This window comes from Anguilla rostrata, chromosome 7, assembly GCF_018555375.3.
Source record: "Anguilla rostrata isolate EN2019 chromosome 7, ASM1855537v3, whole genome shotgun sequence".
NCBI classification, from domain to species: Eukaryota; Metazoa; Chordata; class Actinopteri; order Anguilliformes; family Anguillidae; genus Anguilla; species Anguilla rostrata.
In genome coordinates, this window is record NC_057939.1 from 25,439,636 (window position 1) to 25,457,642 (window position 18,007).

Below are 18,007 nucleotides of genomic sequence, written 5' to 3' on the forward strand. Positions count from 1 at the left end.
TGTAAGTAAATGCAATATTGTAATAACTGCAATATTTTGGATTTTTTTTTTTTTGTAGATGCAATGTTTTGCAAATATCAAAGTGTTTCCCATTTCGTATACTGAAATATATTTTTAAGGACATCACTGTGAAATGTGCTATTTCCAGAAAGTCCACACAGCCTACTTGCACAATACAAGTACATAGCCTAATACAATGTCAGTGTATTCAGTTTTTGCTAGGTTTATTCCGTCTGTAATGAGCAATGTTCACTCACTCAAGTAATGTTCAGAAGGCGCTTGGTGCTGAAGTGCACAGTCCCGTGTTTCTCCCTGTGATTCGTGTTGGTCCGCATTTTAAACATCAGCGAAGATGACATCACTTGACTGGCACTCTGGTGAGGACCAGTACTTCGGAAGCTACACGTCATTTCTGTACCTCCTTGACATTGCGGGAGAAAACAGAAGTTTCTTTGGAATTTAGCAACTTATTTCCGTGGAAGTGACTTCTGAGAGGTTTTTTTCGTTTTCTGTGGCTGGTAACACCAAACTGTGAGGTAAGGGCGTTTTGATCGCTTTATGGTCCGCTACATCTGCGCGCATTTTCCATGTGAGCCGAAAAGAAACCATATCTGGTCAAACTATTTAGCTGGATGTAGCAAAGCTGGACCTACTCTATAAATAGACTGCAATTATTTTGAGGAAGCGTTACCGCCGCAAATGTAGAATTCCTGATTTCTAATAGGCTATCAGTCTCGAAATTTATCTGGTTGGCCGTTTATCTGGAGAAAGCGTGCATACTTTCCAAATGAAGTTTGTAAATAACATAAAGGCTTGTGTGCAAATATGGATGCAAAGAAACCAGACTGAACATAACCATGGTTGGATTTAACCTGTTGCCTCGAACTTTGAATGGGCAGTCCTTGTAGTGTACAGTAGATTGCATTCTGTATTACATTACTTTCCCAGTTATATGACATTGGGTATAATTTTGAAAGCAAAATAACGTTTTTGATTAGGAAACCATTTAGCCAAAATCTGAGATGCTCGCGAATATGTTACTTAAAGGGCATCTTGCAAATCAATCGCCACTAAAAGCTATTTTCAGCATGCATGGCCTGATTTGTTCTCCACATAGGCTTTTCTGATTTCGAGAAACCGAACCACTATGGAAGCCGGTAACAAAAGACAATTTTAAGTACAACTTAAAATAAACCACTGTTCTTGGTTATGATTTGAAATCTCGCTTTATTTGCATCAAATGCCTAAATGAAAATCGGGTAAATACGTTCCCATTTCACAGTTGTGTTGTCTGTATTAAATATATTATACATAGCCTATTGTTTTCCAAACAAGCGTCTCGTGTATGAGGACAAAAATTCAGTTGAACTTAAATGAACTTGAAAATAATTTCTGGACAGTTTAATTAAAAACACAAACATGCGTACATTTAATGCAAGGGCAGAAATGTTATATGGGGGAACTGTAGTGTAAAAAAGGTCTGGAAACCTTAAAGAACAGTTATCCAGCGTGTCGATCGCATTGTAGTATAGTGGTTAGGGAACTGGCATTGTACCTCCGAAGTTTTTGCCCATCCTATCATCTGTTTTTGATTCTGCAGGTGTTCTTCCCCAAATCTTTGTGGAGCATAGTTTCCTCTTATTTTCCATCCCTACTTCCCCCACCCTTCCCCCAATCCCATCATGTCCTTAAAAGAGCATCTTGAGAAGTACCGGGACGTGGACGAAGACGAGATTTTGAAAAAGCTGTCGGACGAGGAGCTGCGGAAACTCGAGCATGAACTGGACGAGCTGGATCAGGATGTGAGTTCCGGCATTCTTCATTTTGGGCTGACCTTGGGAAACATGCAGAGGTCAAGCAACTAAAATATGCTGTTAATTAGTCTGAAATCAAACTCAAACTCTGTTTGTTAATTGTTAATTGGTCTGCAATCAAACAAGGAGACAAAGCTTTAGTAGTCTAGAAGCTTAGTCTCCTAGTCTCATTGATACTCTTCCTCCTCAGAAGGTCATGGCAAAGTCTTTTTTTTGACCTGGGTACTCCTGACCCTCTCAGGCCCTGTAGCAGCCAATAATGTAATAACTACCGTTAATGTAATAACTGCCAATAACGTAATAATTTTTCCGTTCTTAATGTAATAAAAGTCGATAATGTAATAACTGACCAATAATGTAATACATTTTCTGAACCAATAACGTAATAACTTTTTGCATAGAATGTAATAAGTTATTACATTATTGGCTGGTTATTACATTATTAGCTGGGTTTTTAAAAAATCATAAAAAAATGTAATAACAGGAGCCGATAATGTAATAATATACTTATATCGCTTTAAGTTTTATTTATTGGCTATAAAGTGTCACACTTCCATGACACTTACCCTTGTTTCCTCTTTCAAATAGCTGCTCAAAAACCTGACCACACGCGCGCGCACACACCTACTCTCTTTCTAGGAATTATGACTATTTATTTGTTTGTGGTGCTTGGTTAGACTTATCTCCAGCCCTGCCTTCTACTCCTTAACCATTTGAGTACCAAATGAAGTGCGAGCACATATGTTTGCAAACACAGACAATTACTCTTATGTCATATAATATGAAATCTATACCTCTTTGAAGATGCTTTGTCCACGAATACAAAGACCACCATTTCTTTTCATGAAAAATGTCATCTTTAATTAAATGTATTTAAATAACTTTTTCAAGCAAACTGTTTCAACCACACTATTATAGCACTTATTATAGCATATTATTCAGCACTCTCTCTCTCTATGTATATATACCAAACCTGACTCCTGAAAGGTTACATGAAAATGTATTACAAAATCAGAATCCTTGCCCTATTGACATCCCTGGCTATTTGAATACAGTCATGACAAGCTCAACAAAGAGTCTAAAACCGAAGCAAATGATATCTATAGTTAATTCTTTTTTATTTTTGCCATTTTCTCCAATTTTAGTCGTTATACCAATTCTCTGTGTGTATCACGGTCCTGGTCGATGCGCTATCCTCTGTTGGTCTGGGGAGGGTGTAGACTACCACACGCCTCTGATACATGTAGAGTCGCCAACTGCTTCTTTTCACCTGACAGTGAGGCAGAGGTGGGAGTAAGTCACACTTGTGCAAGTAAGTCTCAAGTCTTAACCTTCAAGTCTCAAGCAAGTCCCATGTCACTGTGTTTAGACTCAAGCAAGTCAAGTCGAGTCACTAGTAAATGTCAAGCAAGACAAGTCAAGTCATTGCTCAGGTCAAGCAAGTCACAAGTCAAGTCACCATGAAAGAAGTGCTTAAAACAAGAGAGAAAGGGGCACAATGGCAAGCCATGTCATGAGAAAACTGCACCTGTTAGTGAGTTAGTTAGTTTCTACAACTAGGGATGGGCATGGTTAGGATTTTATCAATACCAATACCACTATTGATACTGCTTATCAATACCAATACTTATCAATACTCTTATCGATACTTCCTCATTTTGAGTGCAAAATGAATTATCAGTACTACTTTTATATTAGTTTGGGCAAAAAATATTTAACAAAATAGTTCTGTTGAAAAAATGAAACATTGTTTTCTGAGAGAAAACATGATGCTGGGACCAATTGGCATAGATACTGTAAATGTAATGTGTATCAAGAGAATGTTTATTTCTTTAAAAAAGGGACGGTAAACCATCCTTTATTATTATGATAAAACTGAAAGATGTGTTACCAAAGTTATCTTTGTAGGTCATGTTATATACTATATTTTACAGTTTAGGATTTTGCATTAAGAGGTTGAAAGTTGAGCACAAGGCATAATAGTGCCAGTTTAGTTGAAGAAGTTATTTAAATACACTTGATTAAAGATTATATTTTTCATGGAAAGAAGTGGTGGTCTTTTTTATTTGAGAACACAGCATCTTCAAAGAGGTATAGATTTCATATTATACAACATAAGAGTAATTGTCTGTGTTTGCAAACGTGTGCTCCCACTTAATTTGGTACTCAAATGGCAAAGGAGTATAAGGCAGGGCTGGAGATAAGTCTAACCATCAAATTACACAAACAATTAATTCCTAGAGAGAGAGAGAGAGTAGGTGTGTTTTTTCAGAGTTAGGACTAAGATTCAGGGGTCAGGATTGGCCTGGTTTTTGAGCAGCTATTTGAAAGAAGCAACAGTAAGGGTAGGCCTAAGTGTTATGGAAGTCTGACACTTGATAATAAATAAAACTTATATATAGTGATACAAGTATATTATTACATTATCGGCTCCTATTATTACATTTTTAATGATTTTTTTTTTACCCAGCTAATAATGTAATAACCAGTCAATAATCTAATAACTTATTACATTATGTGCAAAAAGTTACTACGTTATTGGTTCAGAAATTTTAGTTCTATATTGGTAAGTTTTTATGTTATCGACTTTTATTACATTAAGAACAGAAAAATTATTACGTTATTGGCAGTTATTACATTAACGGTAGTTATTACATTATTGGCTGCCACAGGCCCTCCTTTCTCACTGAGAGCCTGGGTTCCCCCAGTGTTCAATGCTGCAGCCAGGCTATCAGGTTGCTGATAAAATGCTGAGTACTGGCTCTGCGTGCGTGTGTGTGTGTGTGTGTGTGTGTGTGTGTGTGTGCACGTGTGTGTGTGTGTGTGTGTGCATGTGTGCATGTCTTGAGACTTTTGTTTTTTCTCTCAGTCAAACATATTAGCTTGTTTTAAGTTTCTGACTGTTCACTGATGAGTGAAGTTGCCTTACCGCATTGACAAAATTAGAAATGAGTCAAAACTGCATTGCTTCATTACCAATTATTTTGTCTTCTGCAGCGAAAAAGTCAAAGAAATAACAGTCTAAAAATTAAGATAAATACTTTTAGTTTTAGATTTTTTTGGTTTTTGCAGTGCGCGTGCACGTGTGCTGGCATGCGTGCGTGCATGGGTGTCCGTGTGTGTGTGCCGGACTGTCGGGCAGCTGATGAAATGTTTTCGAAGGCTCCTGTTGCTAACAGAGCGCCCTGTCTCTCCGTGCGCCCTGCCAGTTCTCAGGCCTGGCTTATCTCCCCTGTGCCAGGTGCTGGGATGAGGGAAATAATAAAGCCAGGGTGCATTGGAAGCATTGTTCTGTCTCTAGAGTGGGGGTCTCAGACTCCAGTCCCAGAGCGCCAAATTGTCTGCAGGTCTCTGTGCTTTCATTATGATTGGTAGCCAGTTCAGGCTTTGGAAATAAGGTGCGTGACTCTTTAGCCAATCAGTAACTTAAATTAAGCACTCCAGTGCGGAACACACCAATAACCAGAAGGTGCCGTGGTCCTCGATGAGTAGAGTCTGACAGCGCTGCTGTCGAACAATGTGGGAAAATAACCCCTCTCGACAACATGTCGTTTTTGCTTATTGTCCTATGACCTAATTTATCCCAATTTGACCGCATGCAAAGGTCACGCTGCGACCAGCGATGTGCACGACCCCCTCCTCACCATTTTCTCCTCCGGTCAGGACCATCACCTGCCTGCGGGGATGAGGCAGAAGGACCAGACCAAGAAGCCCCCCACGGGGGCCTTCCAGAGGGACACCCTGCTGGCACACCTGGAGAAGCAGGCCAAGGAGGACCCGGACAAGCCAGACCCCGTGCCCTACACTGGCCAGAAGAGAGGTGGGGAGAGGGGGCACGGGCAGGGGGCTCCAGAGACGGGCACGCTCCTGTTAATATAAAACTGGGGACAGGCTGCATCTGTGTGTGTGTGTGTGCACGTGTGCGTACATAACTGTGTATGTGTGTGCTCGTGTGTGTATGTGTGTGTGTACGCTTGTGTGTTTCTGTGTGTGAATTGACAGAATTCCTTCTTATTCATAATATGATCAATGCAGAGCTTTCAAAGTTTTTTCATTGAATTTGTTAACCGATGTCAGCGTACTGGTGGTAAGTTGTAAGTGACAGACGTACTTGCAGTTATGGAGAGTTAGGCTGGGTCTCTGTGTCGTGGGTGAATTTAACTTTTGTGCTGATCCTATAATCAGTCACATGAGCTTTGCCATACCACTGTAATCTCGCTGTATCCTGCCTGTTCATAGTACTCCATCTAACCTTTAAAATAGCATTTGCCATACCTCTTTAGTATTCCACATCTTTCAACACCCCTGCTACACAAGCACATGTTCAGTGTCAATGCCCCATTAAGAACATTTATACAAGTGAAAAACAGATAAAAGGAACGGTATCAGTGTAAAATATGCTCTGTTAGAGTTGAGTTTACATTGACCATTTGGTACTGTGCAGTGTAGTAGTTTATGCTGAAATACAGAACACTTCGTTCTGGAGAGCTTTTACTTTCGACTTCAACTCAGTAACCAATTCAGAGACCAGAAAGCTGATTGTGTGGACACTTAGCAGCTTTAGCTAATCAAATAAGTGCTGAGTAGCTCCATAAACCAGCTGAGCCTGTGGGTCATTGGGACCAGGGCTGCGGGGCCCTGGCGTATGTTTTGCATGTAAAGTGAAATAAGCTCCGCCCACCTACAAGAGCACCAGCCTTCCACCCTGCCTGCTTGTCACTGCAGCCTCTTTGTGCACGCTGACAGCACCGCACCTTCTTTTCACAACTGCAGATCCTGTCGGACATTAACGGACGGCCAAGCGTGCCCAGCCTCAGCTGAAGGACCCACCCTCCATGATTTGGAGCCCCCCCCTCCCGTTCCCGCCGTTTTCAAAATCATGCTTTTACGATGGACTGGCCCCGCCCTGCACTCTGTCTGTCTCTCTCCCTCCTCTCTCGCTGAACTCCTCCTGCTCACCACCGTGGCGTCTGGCGGGACGTACAGACGTACATCTGGTTTACGTCGCGGATCTTTTATTCTTCCTGGCTTTCCTTTTCCTGCATGTCGCCGAAGACTTCTCGAAATGAGGCGTCTGTTTTTGCGTTGCCTAGCAACTCTGGTAAACTCTTCTTTTCTGCTTTTGAATTTATTTTCGTCCTAATAGCAGTTTGAGCTCTCCGCAGTTACAGAGAATTCGCAGAACACTAGTATGATAAATGGATGTGTCCCATGATCCCTCAGTACTGGACTGTATGTTGATCTAATAAAGTGCTACGATGCCTGGTGTCCTTGGTGTTTGTGGTGGGGCACAGTTTTGGTAGGGTGTGTGTGTGTGTGTATGTGTGTGAGAGTGACACCGGGGCCTCCTGTCTGTCCAGGGAAGGCCTGGGTGCCCCAGCAGAAGATGGTGACCTCAGTCAGAGAGAAGGTGACCTTGGAGCCTGAACTGGAGGAGGCACTGGCGGTTGCTAATGATGCTGAGCTGTGTGACATCGCTGGTGAGAAGAGGGGGTATATGCACACTTACTTGTGCACTTGTGCACACACACACACACACACACACTTGCACAAATACACACACATATGCACTGGCACTATCACACCTATATACACACACACACACGCACAGCCACCTTCACACCTATATACTCATACAGGCATTGGCACGTGCTTATATGATATAGCTCATTCACACCCTCACACACACACAAACACTCACAGGATTAAGCTGTGGATTGCAAATTTGAAAATACATTTTTTTACATTAAATTAAGCATCATCACCAGACTTTATTCAGACTGTTGGTCCTCAGTCAGTGGTCTTGTTTATTTCAGGCTCATCACACAAAATAAGTACTGTGTCCGTGTTGTTGGGAAGATTCTGGAGCTTCTCAATTTAACCACAGAATGTGTTCCACAGAGACACAAGAGCACATTTCCTATGATACACTTGACAAAAAGTGCAGTGTACATGCTCCAAGTCCATTCATTCAGGCAGCTTGTTTATCAGGCTTGTTTAAATGGGGATTGCTGGATTAGTCGGATGACACTGTTTTTGTCCCTCTCAGCTTTGAGCCGGCTCTCAACCCGTGACTGAATTTGGCGGCGTTTCCCGAGCTGCTAGCTTTGACGGCAGAGTGCCTGTCTGTGCTCTTCTGTTCCGTTGAGGCCTGAGGCCTGTGGAACGTCATTTTGTGTCACTTCATGGTCTTTGTACGAACGGATGTCTACAAAAAAAAAAAAAACGAACAAAACTAGACAGTGCGGTTTGAATTTGGAGGGTTAATGTCAGGTTCTGTCTGTAATACTCCTCACTTTTTACAGTTTTCCATTTTTAAGAACAAGATTTACACCTTTTCAGGTCGAGAGTTCCTTTCTTTTTTTCTCTCCAGTTAGGGAATCACCTATTTACTCAGTTGAAGAGACTATACCCAGATACCAAGAGCACTACAGCTGCTGAGGCATTTGCCCATGACCTATTTTACACCCTACATGCCACACAGTACTACAGGGGAGAGTTAGCGTTTATCAGGAGAGCTGTATCTTTCACTGACAACAGCATATAACCTGTGGGCACCAGAAATACTGTTGGGAGGAAGTAATTATAGAATATTGAAGGACGAAATGCTACAAAGCATAATGATTATTATTTATACAAGCTGGTCACTGTGGTTGAAGGTCAATTTGCATTATTGAAATGCTTGTGCTCTGCACAGTGCAAGATTAAAAATAAAATCTGAACATGATAGCTGGAGTCCATTGCATTACATGACGTTGCATTTAAGCATCTAGCAGACCACTTAGCATAGATACTACGCTGCACTGCTCACCTCCTTACATTGATTAGTACAGCACAGTAATACAGCAGTGTCTTGAGTAGTCCTGGCAAGCTTAAACCCTCCACTCGTGATGAAAGCAGTGGTCTTCCGCTGTTGTCGCTCACTCCCGTTCATAGTGTCAACCATCCAATGGCTGAGCCAAAACCAGGGGCCAAACCTGCCTACAGGATCCTTTCTGCACCTGCCATCTCAAAAGCGCGTATTTCTGGAGTATATTCGTGTACATATTTATGGAACGTATTTGTGTGCGTATCTGTGTTCATATTTATGGAATGTATTTGTATGCGTATCTGTGTTCATATTTATGGAGCGTATTTGTTTGCGTATCTGTGGTCATATTTATGGAACGTATTTGTTTGCGTATCTGTGTTCATATTTATGGAACGTATTTGTTTGCGTATCTGTGGTCATATTTATGGAATGTATTTGTTTGCGTATCTGTGGTCATATTTATGGAACGTATTTGTTTGCGTATCTGTGGTCATATTTATGGAATGTATTTGTTTGCGTATCTGTGTTCATATCTATGGAACGTATTTGTTTGCGTATCTGTGGTCATATTTATGGAATGTATTTGTTTGCGTATCTGTGGTCATATTTATGGAACGTATTTGTGTGCGCATCTTTGTTCATATTTATGGAACGTATTTGTGGAGGATATTTGTGTTTATATATGTAACATATTTGTGTTCATATTTACGGAACGTATTTGTGTGCTTATTTGCGTTCGTATTAATGGAACATATTTCTGGAGCATATTTGTACAGTTGTAGAGCATTTTAATGTGCTCATTTATGAATCATAGTTGTGAAAATCTAAATAACAAAAGCAGGTGAAAGTCTAATGAGTGTAAAGCAGTAATGGAGACAGGCTGAGTTTCCCTGTCTTGTATTAAATTTAATTGGCTGTGCGCCTCACTGTGAGATCTGTTTGTACTCCCAGTACACATTTCTGTATTCTCCAGCAGGGATAAGGTTTAACAGGGCAGGGGGTGGCTGTTCTGTGTGAAGTTCCGGAGGGGTGAACTTATATCTCTCCTGGGTTTTCACCGAGCCGTTTGTGTAGCCTGTACTGAGTGCAGTATTAGTTTCAGCCTTCACGCTGTCAGGGAGCTGCACACAGTGTCCCGAGGAGACAAACACACACTAACCTTTGCTCTATTTTGGTAACTTGTTCAAATCTCATCGCTTTCATCGCTCCAGATGAAATCTTCACTGCTCCTCAATGTAATATCCAGTGGAAATGAATATCCAGTTAATGAGTGATAACCTCATGTTGACATGTGACATGGGGAACTCAATGAAGAGCTTCTCTCTCTCTCACACACACACTATCTCTCTCTGTCTCTCTTTTTCCAGCCATCCTGGGGATGCATACGTTGATGAGTTCACAGCAGTACTATGAAGCCCTATCCAGCAGCACCATTGTCAACAAGCAGGGTTTGAACAGTGAGTCCTCACTGCTCGGAGTGAGTGTCACAGATAAAAACACTTCTGCTACAAAGAAAAACATCTCTAACAGCATCTACTGTGCAGTGGCAGTGTGCGTTTACGCTACCTATCTGACATCTGGTACAAATACACTGCCATTGCTGGAACATTATTCTTTGCACAATGCCACTGTGCAGTAGGCCTAGTGTGTGTGTGTGTGTGTGTGTGTGTGTGTCTGTGTGTGTGTGCGCGCGTGTGTGTGTATGTACTGGTGTTTAACATTTGGCCTGCGTCCCAGGTGTTATTCAGTGCACCCAATATAAACCAGTTCCTGACGAGCAGCCGAACTCCACGGATGTAGAGGACACTCTGCAGAGAATCAGGAGGAATGACCCTGACCTGCGAGAGGTCAACCTCAACAACATCCAGGTGACAAAGCCCTGTTCTTTCTGCTCTACCTGCACAAAAACAATGAGAGCCACTGTGACTGTTCACTTTAATACCTGTTATCTCTGCATTTAAGAGCATTTAAGAATTGAGTATTTTAACATTAGGTTTTGTTGTGCAAGATGTGAATATCTGACATTAGCTCCCAACAGACGTGTTTCTTTCCCATGGTTAGCTCAAATATGCAGGGGACAAAAAAATAGGGATGTCCATTTATATGATGAACACAGACAAACAGAGCCGGCCACTGGCATAAACACTGTATGCAGTGGTTTAGGGACACGACCATCCCCCTCTCAGCTCAATCTTAAGTGGTGGATGTGATTTATATCGGAGTGTTTTGGGGCCATGATAGCATTATGTTAGGCAACGAAAACACTAGGGGTGACTCTGCATTCAAGTAACCAGCAGGAGAAGCATGTAACCCATAATGCTGGGATCCCTCTGTTCCAGAACATTCCGGTGCTCACCCTCAGAGAGTACGCAAAGGCCCTAAAGCACAACACCGCGGTGCAACAGCTGAGCATTGTGGGAACGCGGAGCACTGACCTTGTGGCCTATGTGAGTGATGTCACAGCTCATCCCAGCTATATCCAATCAGTGTCATAACCCACGGACGCCACAGCTGTGCCAACTGTTTACTAACGTCTTCAGAAAACGGTACTTAGGAGGCTCTGGAGTGGCTCAGTCAGTAGAGGTGCTTACCCCAGACTCAGGTTCAAGCTACAACTTCAGATACATTGTCAGCTTACTCTTGACTGGCTGTCAATGGGACACTGTTAGCCTCATCATCACCTTCTTGTTACCATGCCAATAGCGACTTCCAATTACTCACATTGGCTACCAGCTTTCATCAGCGAGAGATATACCACCCCTCCCCTATTAGCTGTCTACCGTAGTGCTCTTTGAACTGTAGGGGACAACACAGTCACAGGTTTTCAGGTGAGTGCATTGGCCTCAGTTATAGTGCTGCTGATATCTGGGAGGCATGGTGGTAACTCAAAGAGAAAAGTAGGCAATTCAAGTTTTTTCAGAAATATTGGGGAATTGGGAGGGGTGCCGTAGCTGGGCAATGTGGCAACACTGAGCATTTAACCCTGGGCACCATGGTGTGCCCCATCAATGAAATGTGGCACTGAAGCTGTGTTTCTGTGACCTTTGACCCCCAGGCCCTGGCAGACATGCTGAGAGTGAACAGCACACTGAAGAGCCTGAATGTGGAGTCAAACTTCATCACGGGGGCTGGGATCCTCGCTCTCATGGAGTCACTGCAGTTTAACACCACCCTGCTGGAACTCAAGATCAACAACCAGGTACCCAGATCACACAAAGGGTCAGGCTTACACAAACAGGTACCCAGATCACACACAGTGTCAGGCTTACACAAACAGGAACCAAGATCACACAAAGGGTCAGGCTTTCACAACCAGGTACCAAAATTACACACAGAGTCAGGCTTACACAAACAGGTACCCAGATCACTCAAAGGGTCAGGCTTACACAAACAGGTACCCAGATCACACAAAGGGTCAGGCTTACACAAACAGGTACCCAGATCACACACAGGGTCAGGGTTACACAACCAGGTACCCAGCACACACTCAGGTCCAAGGTTACACAACGAGTGACCCAGATACCAGGGTCAGGCTTACACAAACAGGTACCCAGATCACACACAGGGTCAAGGTTACACAACCAGGTACCCAGATCACACAAAGGGTCAGGCTTACACAAACAGGTACCCAGATCACACACAGGGTCAGGAATACACAACCAGGTACATGGCTCCTACGCAACACACTCGGCCAATATTACACAACTGAGTGCAGAGCACCCAGATAACTGGAATTTTACAAACAGATACACAACTCCCATACAACTCTAAGATTATACAATGGTGTAAATACCCTTCTCACAATGCAGTGGGTACATATTCTCATAATGTCCACGCTATACCCAATGTGCAAGGTACTGTAGATACTGTCCTCACTCCACACCATGCACAGGGTACATACAATCCACACTATACACAGGCTACATACTTTCTAGACTGCTACACGCAGAGATCATCAGGGGTGAGCGACCCTGCTCTTTCTCTTTCTATATTTCTCACTCTCCTTCTATCCCTCTCTCTCTCTGTCTCTCCCTGCAGAGTCAGGCCCTGGGGAACAGGGTGGAGATGGAGATGGCCCGTATGCTGGAGCAGAACTCCACCCTGCTGAAGTTCGGCTACAACTTCACCCAGCAGGGTCCCAGAATGCGCTCCTCCAACGCCGTGATGAACAACAATGACTTGGGTGAGTCTTACCTGGGGCTGGAGCAGTCTAACCGGTCCTTATTTACAAAACTGGGACAGGAGTAGTCTAGCAGATATTCATTTGCACAACTGACACCAGATGTTTTTCCATCCCCCTCAAATACTGCATTTCCATATGCTTGTAATTTGCTTGTGCATGAACATGACATTAAACAAGACCTTTTCAGAGTTTAATTTTTTACATTTCAGTAATTATTATAATTAGTCATTGTTAACCTTGTATTCCCCAGACTAGTGCGCAGTGTATACACATGCAATGAGTTTGACATACAGCAGGCTGTAAGTATACCTGCCTGCAAGTACACCTGCCTGTGCTTAACAAATAACAGCTACCACTGCGTTCAGTGCCAGCATAGCTTCAGCCCCGACACACTAAAAGTGTCCCCAGCGTCTCAGTGACTGCGGTGTTGGTAAATGCCCTTTGCTTTTTATTTAAAAGCCGACGTCGCAGCCTGTAGCTGGCAGATCATTTATTCGCCGTTGGAGAAGGTTAGCTCGGTTTCAAGCTCAGCTGCTCCCCTGAATTAGATGTTGGGTGACGTCGGGCCCCTGCTGGATGAGCCGCTGGCTGCCCGGCCGTGACTCACGGGGTCCGTTTCCCAGTGGGCAAATGATTAATGGGCTGACAGGAAGCGGTCGGTGCCATTTTCCAAGACGGACGGCACTGCGCTGCAAAGAGCCGTTGTAAACAGTTTAGATTGCCATAAAAGGGCATCGGACCTCTCTCTATATTAAAAAAAGAAATGAAAGAGAAAATGGACACGGCTCATGCATACTGCAGTGAGAGCTGCAGAGCTGAAGAGCCGACTCATTTTGGGACTTCGTGCCAACTTCAGCTTTTAGTTATTATTATTTCATTAGCCCAAATCATTTATTTGACCTGACATTTTTTTATAAAATTGTGAGCTGCAGACAGCGCACATATCCTGGGTGAAATTATGTTACTGAGGGCCAGAACTGGGGTGAAACCAGCTCTGTCGTATCCAGCTGTTTACAAAAAAAAAAGCCAGAAATAATTGGTGGGAACAAAAACCGGCCGTCCAGGAATGGATCTGTGCAGAAGAAGCTGGAATTTTCAGCAGGGGTAGCAGTAATGATGCCGGTCTATGACATGTTAAACACATTTTCTGTTCTGTCCCACTGATAACAAATTAAAAAGAAAAAAATTTCTTTAACACTGAGAGACGTGTGAACATCATGCTTAAGAAAGGGTGGTCGTACAGCAGTTAACAAACATTTTTTGTTTGTGGTTTTTTTTTTGTGTTCACTTTTGCGGCTTACTTTCAAGTGAGTTACGCCCTTGGAGACAGTGTGTGGATTCTTTAGCCAATCGGTGACTTGAATTAAGCAAAAAAAAAAAAAAAGACCAGCAGGCACTGTGACCCTCCAGGACAGCTGTGTACATTATGAAATGATGCTGGAGACCTGAAGTCTGGGGTTATGCGTCATTGTGCAAGCGGTGGCTGAGGCTCACAGTGTTGTTGTTGTAACCTAAGCAGACCCCTTGTTGTTGGAAGCTCATTACTTTTGTTGGTGAAGCTAAACTGGAAGCTGTTCAGCACAGCTGGTGGTAGACCTGTGTCCTTTCGCCATTGGCGCGTGAGTGTGTGTGTGAATGGGTGAATGAGAGGCATCAATTGTAAAGCGCTTTGGATATATAAATATATAGATAAAAGCGCTATATAAATGCAGTCCATTTACCATTTACCATAACTGCTCTGGGAAGATGACATCAGCGAGGGAGAGTTACCATACCACGCTGATTCCGACGCACACTTATTTAGTTATTATGTGTGCGCATGTCTGTGTTTCTGTCGTGTGGGGCGTTGTGTGTGTGTGTGGTGGTGTGTGTGTGGTGTGCGCTGTGTGTTGTGTGTGATGTGGATGTGGTGTTGTGTGGTGTGTGTGTGTGTGTGTGTGTGGCGCGTGCGTGTGTGTTGTCTGTATGCGTGTGTGTATCTGTCAGTATGTGACTCAGCACTAAAGCCTCAGCAGTAGACCAGTACTAATAAAAACTTCCACAGCATGAGGGCGGCGCCCGTGGGGACGGGCAGGCTTACGCATAGCACCATGGAAATAGCTGCAGCAGGTGCAGCCAGGCCTCTGGGGGAGCGTTTAGGCTTAACCTCCCCCCCCCAGGCGCTGGCTGTAAGGCACACCCAGAGATCCGCACGCGGCTCCACCTGATCCAGCGGGGACTCCGTCAGCTCTGAGCTTCGGTATTGGGGCATCACTGCCAGTGCTTTGGAGGGCCAGGCGCCTCAGAGAGAGTACAGGTCTAACACATTGTATGGTGTTTAAGGGAAGGCTCATTAGTGTTTCTGTAGTCTTGTGATTTGTGGATGAATCCAAAGGTGTCCCTCAAGGAATTAAAATCCTTCTTTAGTTAAAATGTTACCATCTGGCATTAAACAGGGGGGTAAAGCCTTGGTGAATGTGACCATGTGACGTTAGGGAACATTATCTTGATGAGGGTTTTTGGTTATGCATCCAGAGACTATGAAGTGCGTGTTCTGTACCCATGTTATGTTGCAGCTCGGGTGGATCGCTCACTTAAAGACGGCTCCGTCACCCTCACCTTGTCCGTCTCCGAGCTGGAGAAGGCCTTTAAAAAGAAGTTCAGGTTCAGATCCAAATAAAGTGAGTCATTTTAACCTCCATCTGATTCTCGCATGCTTGTCTCTGTGGCCCTATATTCTTTCTTTATAGTCCTATAGGTGTCCCTCTGACTCAGTGTTCCTCCTTACCTACAGTCCCTGCTTTTCTTCTGATTCTGTTTCTCACTCTTGTTTGGTGGTATCTAATGAAGTTTACTGTATTTACCAGAGACAGGCGGCCCCTGTGTTCAGCCCTAGTCCACAGGGGCTCACTCTATCCTCTTGGGATTATGGCTGTTTCCGGATTGTTCTTCTCCTCTCCTTCATATTTATCTGTTTCATAATACTGGCTGCTGCAGGCCAGTTCTTATACGTGAGGTTGCCAGCGTGACCAGCGACTTAAAAAATAAATATTGATACGCTGGGGAAACATCCGTTGTGAGATGGTATTTATTAATGTAAATGGATTTATTTTTTGTATGATAAATTGCAGTTATTAGAATGGATAATGTTGTGTTGCCATATTTGGTGAAAATGGTAGATGTATCAGCAGAGCCCCCCTGGTTTTGCTCACGTTAAGCTCATCTCAGCCTCAATAGCCGTGAATAATACATTTATTTTAATACATATGGATTGGATTATTTATGGATCATTTTGTATTGGATTTCAGAATTGCCACTGACGAAATAAAAAAAGGAAAAAGGTGAGCTTGGCAAACAAACTTCAGCCAATCAGGTGTTCACAGTCAGTCATACAACGAAGGCACAAATGTGCTGATGCATGAGCACCTCAGGGTTGTTCTGAAATGGGACTAACCTGTGTGTTTCTGCTCTTTGTGACCACAGCGCAAAGCACAAAGCATGATGGGACATCTGTCTTACCCAAGTGTCAGATGGGCACGTAGTCCCCACCGACCTTCTTTGGGACACACCCCAAAAAAACCTCCAAACCCCCCACCCTCCTCCCTCTCCTGAAGCCATTCTACTGTTGGGAGACAAGGTTTGCCCCAACCTGACCCTCACCCTGCCTTGCCAAATTCCTGGTCTTCTTACAGTGGGAACCTGGCCACAGCCAATGACAATGAACCAGGAACAGACAAAAAAGCCAGTGCAACAGAATACCAGCATGCACTTGAACTGTGCACTCTGATTATATCAAACACATGTGTGTTTGTATCAAATGCATATTTTCTGACCCACTGAATCGGGTTCAATAAAAGTAAACTGGTAAGTAGATGTCAATGCAAGCACGACATGGAAGGAGTTTCATCCAATCACAACTGCAAAATGGACTCATGATTTTATTTAGTCAAAGGATGGGACTGGAACTTTAAGGTGTGTACATTCAGCACAGTGTGTTAATACCTGTATATGACACAGAAATAATCAGATATCTGGTAATGATGACTTCATCTGTGACCTGATTTATATAGAATAGCGCACCTTTTTTCAGATATATTTTTGCTTATTTTTAAATTAAAGGCCTCCTCTCTGATTATCATTGAACCTGACATCACCACAAAGCCTTTTTCCCACTGTCATATACATGCATGCACTGGTTTGCTCAGGAAAACAGCTGTGTAATTTAGCTAATGGGACTGACCTACTCGGAAATTCAGAATGTCTGAAATTCAGTAATAATACTAATAATTACACCTTCATTTGGGCATGTTTTTTTAACCTATATTTTATGTATAGTTTGTCGATTGATAAAATTATAATATGGCTTGTTGATTCATGTTCAACAGCTACAACACACATGCGCACAGGAAACTGACATCATGAACCAGCAGCAATGTCTAACTTCAGTATATTGTGTGCTGGACTTCAGAAATGTGCACAGCCTAGCCTAGGCTCGTGAAATCACACTGGAAAGACACAGGTGGATGTGGCCAATGGGAAATGGCACTGTAGTGTGATGCAGCTCCACTCCAGTGAGGATACCAGATAAAAAAAAAGGCTGGGCTTTAACCGTGTGGGAGGGGCCACACCACACCTACCAAAACCTGTTTGAGACATCATATGACGCAATTGACATCCATGGGAATCACCACTCTATTTGTTATTTTAACCTGCATGTCATTTATATGAACATACATGCAGAACAAAGCAATGTTGTCATTATAAAGCATGTTTTTTTTTTCCTGTACGTGTGCTCCTCATTTTAAAATATGTTGTATTTTTTGCATGTATTTTATGAATACAGACCAGATTATTGTGATCCAGTAAATGTACTTCTGTGAAAATAAAGCCAATTACCGCTGATTGCATTTGAATGGGAGTTGAGGCCAGCTTAGAAAGAGAGATTTCTGAACGAACTGCAGGGTGCAAAACACAGCAAAAAGCCTAAGATTATAAGCTATTATAGAGGACCACACACAGTACACAGACCCTGGGCTATTCACAGACTGCAGGCCATAGCCTCTGTAAAAATTAAAAATAAATTAACACTTAATCACTTTAAATGTCCCGTACTTCCTAATTCATAACAGAACTGTAATGTACAGTAAAATTCAAATGTATGTGTGGTGTGGGGATGGCTGGTTTAAGCAGCCACAGCAGCCCTGGGTCAAGCTAATTAGA

General features: G+C 43.0%; 1 protein-coding gene across 2 annotated transcripts; it reads left to right on the plus strand.

Annotated features, from left to right (window-relative positions):
- Positions 1-279: 279 nt before the first annotated feature.
- On the plus strand, positions 280-17,779 carry LOC135259468 (tropomodulin-1-like). 2 transcript variants are annotated; one of them, XM_064343899.1, is made up of 12 exons: positions 280-536; positions 1,601-1,802; positions 5,478-5,634; positions 7,175-7,294; positions 9,993-10,082; positions 10,363-10,493; positions 10,965-11,072; positions 11,681-11,824; positions 12,664-12,808; positions 15,364-15,468; positions 16,096-16,128; positions 16,271-17,779. In XM_064343899.1, exons 2-10 carry the CDS (start codon positions 1,683-1,685, stop codon positions 15,465-15,467), a joined length of 1,119 nt encoding a protein of 372 aa, XP_064199969.1. In that variant the 5' UTR covers positions 280-536; positions 1,601-1,682; the 3' UTR covers position 15,468; positions 16,096-16,128; positions 16,271-17,779. The 2 variants fall into 2 exon arrangements, with proteins under 2 accessions (XP_064199969.1, XP_064199968.1); XM_064343898.1 differs by lacking the exon at positions 16,096-16,128 and having other exon boundaries at positions 283-536.
- The last annotated feature ends 228 nt before the right edge of the window (positions 17,780-18,007 follow it).

Coding starts and splice junctions, on each gene's coding strand:
- LOC135259468 (XM_064343899.1), top strand. CDS start 1,683: ATGTCCTTAAAAGAGCATCTTGAGAAGTACCGGGACGTGGACGAAGAC. Junction 5,635..7,174: donor CTACACTGGCCAGAAGAGAG/GTGGGGAGAGGG, acceptor CTGTCTGTCCAG/GGAAGGCCTGGGTGCCCCAG. Junction 11,825..12,663: donor AACTCAAGATCAACAACCAG/GTACCCAGATCA, acceptor CTCTCCCTGCAG/AGTCAGGCCCTGGGGAACAG.